General features: G+C 31.3%; 1 protein-coding gene across 1 annotated transcript; it reads left to right on the top strand.

Moving 5' to 3' along the window:
• Window positions 1-1,086: 1,086 nt before the first annotated feature.
• Window positions 1,087-5,191, top strand: LOC145119882 (inositol-pentakisphosphate 2-kinase-like). Its single transcript, XM_079055649.1, has 7 exons — window positions 1,087-1,339; window positions 1,943-2,146; window positions 2,498-2,645; window positions 3,485-3,525; window positions 3,640-3,750; window positions 4,086-4,700; window positions 4,796-5,191. The coding sequence occupies exons 1-7, from the start codon at window positions 1,235-1,237 to the stop codon at window positions 4,973-4,975; spliced, it is 1,404 nt and encodes a 467-aa protein (XP_078911775.1). The 5' UTR covers window positions 1,087-1,234; the 3' UTR covers window positions 4,976-5,191.
• Window positions 5,192-6,054: the final 863 nt, after the last annotated feature.

The raw sequence follows: 6,054 nt of genomic DNA, 5'->3' as shown, positions 1-6,054 counted from the left end.
TGTTAAATATGTGATCATATATATCATATGTTATTGATAAAAATCATTCTAAAATTATTATTGAGCATATAGATCAAACATTCTAGATATGAAAAGAAGACTTGGGCGTTACAGAAGGGAAACGTAGAAAACTAATTCTCTTAGTGTATTTTTCTCTTAAGAACAGAATCATACAACAAGGTATTACATGTCCGAGATTTTGATAAAGCATGTAATCAAAATCGTTTTCAATGATTATTACTTGATCTTAATTCGTATAACTCCAAACTTATGGCCGCATTATAGATTCCAAAAAGCGTTTATACACGATCTAAAAAATTATCCAAATTTATTGTTATTGGAAATCTCTAAATCAGACACTTTTGTCTAGATATAGTTATTAATATAACTCTACAATTAGATAATAATAATAAATAATTAAATAAGATATAATTTAAATATGTTGAAAAATATCAATCCAAACCACTAATTTGGAATTGGATCTAAAAGTTTGAGTTATTTTTTTCGTGACCTTTAGTTTTTTTTTGTCATCTAAACCACGAATCCAAAAACCCCACTCTCTTCTCAACCACCACCTCCTCCTCCCTTCACCTACTACCACATCCCATGCCCTTCATCATAGGTAGCAAAACTCTAATTTACTCTAAATTTAAATTTATCATTAATCTGTATCTAATTATTCGACATATTCAAAAAATTCTGAAAAAAACAAATCCACACAATCAAAATGTAACCTTCTAGCCGCACTTACGCCGTCTAATTTCATCTTATTTTCGGCATCCGCCCGTTGATGAATATTCATTATTGTTATTTGATTCATTATCACGCATTTTCTCAAATAACTTTTAAGAACATAACGTCACGAAATAAACATATGTTAAAAATATTAATAAACCAAAATAAAAAAACAGTTTTTTAATCAACTAATATAAAACAAAAAGTATACCTTTTTCATACGAAAGCCATGTGTACTTTTTAAATGAATTGAGTAAATGTTTTGAAAGCTATGCATCACCCACCTGGCGTCCAAATATCAGAATAAGTCAAAAAAGTCCAAACAATTTCTCACGCGAGTATGTTCCCACCAAGCAGTCATCTACCCACATGGCCTGAAAAGCTCTGCGTTTTTAGGTAATCGAGTAGAACACCACCTCTTGCCTTTGATTCTTCACCTCTTTTCCAAACTCAAACTCATAAGCAACAAAATTCGAGGGATTTCTTAACAAATTTGCAGATGGTGGAGTTGGTTTTAGAGGAAAAAGATGCAGGCGATTGGATTTACAGAGGAGAAGGAGGCCTTAATATTGTTCTTGCGTACAAAGGATCCTCTCCCAATTTTGTAAGTTTCATTCTTACTTTGAACTGTTTTTGCTCCAATGGTGTCAACTGCAAGCCCCTAAATTACCCCCATAGACCTCGGTATAGTTCCGCAATGTGGAAGTTGTAAATTAACGAGAAATTTCTGAAATTGAGGGGTGTAATTGAAAGATTATTGCACAATATTTACAAATTAACTTGTTTTCGAAGGTGGTTTGGGTTCAATTTCCTCTCTTTGGGCTGTTTGGGTTCAAAATCAGAATAGAAGCTTACAACTGATAACAAACTGTTTTCTGTCGTTTTTTTCACTAACGGAAACTTGATGAAATAGAAGAAAAGTAATAAATTAGGGCAAATCTGTAAAGCAAATAGGACTTAATGTGGAAAGTCTGGCTTTCTCAAAAGATAGTTCTTTCTGCATCATGTCAAAAAGTTCTTTCTTTATGCATTAAGAAAAGTCTTTCTTCCTGTATTAAGTACAAAAGAAACACCTCTGTATAGTCTAGTATTAAATCTAAAGGGTAGATGAAAGTAAAAGCTTAATTAGCAAATGTTACTTGTTTTTCTTGGCAAAAAGTTCATTAATTGATATATAATTTCCTCACTTGTATCATTATTTATGTAGATTGGCAAAGTGTTAAGGGTGCGAAAGGTTAAGAGGAATGGATCCGAATTTGAGAAAGCTCCTTCAGCTTTATCCACACATGAATGTCTTGTATGGGAAGGAGTGGGAGACCTTTTATCTGCTTCAACAAAGGATATTGTAAATCATATGTATGCTAAGCATGTAATGTCTCCATTATTAGGTTCTCAACACGTTGATGCCGGGGTATGTCCCACCTTTTGGTTGGAATTCAAAAAAAAAATCAAATTCTTGTCTCATTTACATCTGTCATAGTCCAATCACAGTATCAGTTCAATACATAAAGACCATCATGTCCTATCAGTCTTGTCTTGTCCTATCCTGTATAACAGATGTGACATAAAATAATTCTTGATGAGACATAGTATCAGTCCAATGCATAAAGACCATCATGTTATGTCATGTCAGTCATGTCATATCCTGTATAACAAGAGATGTGACATAAAGGAATTCTTGATTGCTTTTTATGTAGATAATTTCAATTTTATTATTGTTATATCTTTTTTATGTAAAGTTGATATTTTCAAAATTTGTCAGGTTCGTGTTCAGGTGACAAAGGAATTTCTAGAGTGTGTACATAAAGGTGTTTTATTTCAACGCCCTTCTTGGAGAGTTGACAATGCTAGGGTTAATACCCTACATGATTCTGCACTTCTCATGTCTGATCATTCAATTTTTCCTCATGGTATAAATGATTTCTCCTAAATTCTCTAGTTTTGGAAATCGTGTCAATTGTATAAATTGGTAAAAGAATGAAATGTTTTCTCCTAAATCTTCATGTTTGATAAAAAGTGAATAAGTGTTGCATAGATTCGTAAAAATGTGAAGCATTGTTACATAAATGTGAAATGTTGTTTCATAAAAAACATTAAACCCTTTAATAAATGCACAAATTGGTTTTAAATCTCTAGATTTGGATTTAAGTGGTTATGTTGTCTTATATAGTTGTGCAAAAATAAATCTAAGATATGCATTTTTTGGAGAAAAAAAAAACTTGTGGTTTAGATGTTATATTCACTTTTTAGCCAATTAGTGCAGTAAAAACACAATTATATACTACACTTCCCGATTTACAGAAAAAAAAATGAAGAAATCAAAACATTCTCTTGAAGAATTTTAGAGAAAGAAAGAGTTATTTTGTAGTGTGTTTTTTAAGGGAGAAAGAAAGTCTAGTTTTATCTCAAAAACATAAAAGTAAAAGTGATTCAACAATGAGAGAATATCTTTTATGTCTTTTCCAAAATTGCCATTTGATCCTTCTTTTGACTTTGCTTTTTCAATCCTCAACAACTTTTCCTTAATTGCTTCTCAGTCCTCATCTTTTTACCTTCTTTTTGTCTTTATAAACTTTCCTACAAATAAAACATTTGATCTAATTATATTTATTTTTTATAACACTCATTTACTATTTATTCACCCTTAAGATTGATTAAATATAAATGTATCTATTTACTACATTGTTGCATATTTATAAAAAAAAAAAAGCTATTAATTTACAATTTTCTCTTCCCTTCCTCATCAAAGCTGTTCATGGAGAAGAATTCTGCATATCTGTTGAGATAAAGGTAAGCCTTCTTGCTTTGAATTTTTTTTTTTGCATATAATCTCTTTGGAGTTGATATATGATTTTTTTTTTGCTAATAAATAGTTTTTTATTTTCCTTTCTTTAAAATATGCAGCCAAAATGTGGATTTCTTCCAATTTCAAGATTTATTAGAGATGTAAACTTAGCTAAGAAAAGGATATCTCGCTTCAAGCTGCATCAGATCCTTAAATTCCATCAAGGAAAGGTTGTAACATTTTCCTCAATTTTTATTATCTTTTGGCTAAATACAAAAACTAGCAAAGTATTTATTTATTTTTTCACTATAGCATCATACTTTTGTTTCTTTATATTACATCATCATACTTCCATTTTTTTTCTTATAAATAAATTTTACTCGAAAAATCTACTCACTTATACTATCAATTTTTTTCTTAAGGGGACATTATACCTTGAAAAGTCCACCATTTATAGCATTGAAAATTGTTTTGTATATGTATGACATTGACTATTAATATTGATATGAATTCAATTATACATTACACGTTTTTATATTTTTTCTAACATTTGACTATTAATCAGATATCTCAAATAAGCGAATACGACCCTTTGGATTTATTCTCCGGATCAAAACCCCGAGTTCTAAAATCCATCAAAAACCTCTTCCTTACGCCTCAAAACAATTTCCGAGTATTCATAAATGGTTCCCTGATCTTCGGAAGCTCAGGTGGAGAAGCCGAAGATACAAATATTCAAATCGCTCAATCCTTCGAAGAAACCCTAAAACCCATCATTCAATCAGACGATGGCATGCGAACTTCAACCTTTTTGCAACTTGTTGGAGAAGCGGTTTTTAAATCGGGAATTATGAATCGACTTGTGGATGTTCAAAAACTCGATGCGTTTGATATTGAAGGTGCGATTCATGCTTATTATGATGTAATCGCTCAACCATGTGTGGTGTGTAGGGAATTGGGAGAAGGGAATGTTTTGAGTAATAAAAGTAAATATGATGCTTTGCATTCGATTTCGTTTGAGGAAAGTTTGAAGATTGTGAGAGATTTTCTTGTGGCGTCGACTGCTAAGGATTTGAGTTTGATGATTGGGTTTCGGGGAAGAGGAAAGGGAAAGGGAAATACGGTGTCTAATTATGATGTTGTTTGCATTGATTCGAGTAACCAAAGTTTTGACTACAAAGTAAATGACCATTTTACCCTTTTGAGGATTCTCTCCATAAACTTTGTTTTTATTAGGTGTTTTTAATTTAATTGACTGATTTTTTATTTTATCAGGCATCTTTTATTGATTTGGACATGAAGCCTCTTGAGAAAATGCCATACTACTATAAGTTGGATCAAGAGATAATAAGTTGTTATACGAGAATGATGGAGACAGTGAATCACCCTGAAAAGTCTTTGGTAGAAACTCCATATCAAGATCATCTATCGACTGCCATTGAAGACGCCTCATAAACTTGAGAGATCTCTAGTCATAATTAGTTAATTGTTCTTTGTTTCTGTAAAACCCACAAAGAGGCCGTTTTAATAAGAGAAACACAAGGCCTGAAACTGTAAGATTTAGGCATCAGAACACCGACAATAACTCTCAAAAGCTAAATAAATTGTAGTTTTTTATGTTGCAAATAACTATGTGCTCTGGTTTTGTTGAATCTAATCATGTTGCTAGTATACCTTGTTTCGTTTATGGGCTTTTTTTTAATGATATTACTCATCATGATGAGGTTTGCTAAAAATTGGAAATCATAATTTTGGATTTGCATATTCTTTATTTGGAAACAGTTCTCGCAAGATTTATTTGGAATGTATTGTTACCGGAGTACGGAGGAGGATGGTTCCTTTGAGATTAATAAAAAAATAGAGATAATGAGATTAAACCTCAGCCAATGGAACTTAACATCAATGATTCCATTGACATTAATAAAAAAATAGAGATGATGAGATTAAACCTCAGCGAATGTAACTTAATGTCAACTTCCGTCAACTATTAAACGATGCAGGGGTATAACAGTAAATTTCAACTTAATGTTTAGAAAGCGCACACCTTTCTTTCTTTGAAATATGATTACAAAACAAAAAATCATCTTATCGCTAAATCATCAATTTCTCAGTATCAATCACGTAATCATATCATTCAAGCTTCAAAATTCATTCAATATCATCTTAAAGTTTCTATTTTTATTGAATCTCTTATCAAAATAATCGAAAAAAACGATCGAAACAAAGCATCAGTTCATATTTTCATAAATACGAGACATAATCCTCAAATCGAAGAAACAAGCACATCGCATTCATCATCGCAATTCAAGAGAGCGAGAGAGCATTTGAAAATTGAATCAAAATCAATTTCATATATGATGTCGAATTCAAAAGAAATTGACGAGTCGATCACAGCTGATACTATCGTAGTTGAAATCAATTCATCTCAAAATGACGAACAAATCAATTCAAATTTCTTTAACTTCTGAAAATCAACACGAAGAACTTCAAAATACGATTGGTATTGAAGGTACAAATAATTCGTTTTAATATTA

The sequence above is a fragment of the Lactuca virosa genome, chromosome 6 (genome assembly GCF_052849685.1).
Source record: "Lactuca virosa cultivar CGN04683 chromosome 6, Lactuca_virosa_CGN04683_v6, whole genome shotgun sequence".
Classification (NCBI taxonomy): Eukaryota; Viridiplantae; Streptophyta; class Magnoliopsida; order Asterales; family Asteraceae; genus Lactuca; species Lactuca virosa.
The sequence above is the reverse complement of the archived record's forward strand: the minus strand, read 5'-3'. Positions and strand labels throughout refer to the sequence as shown.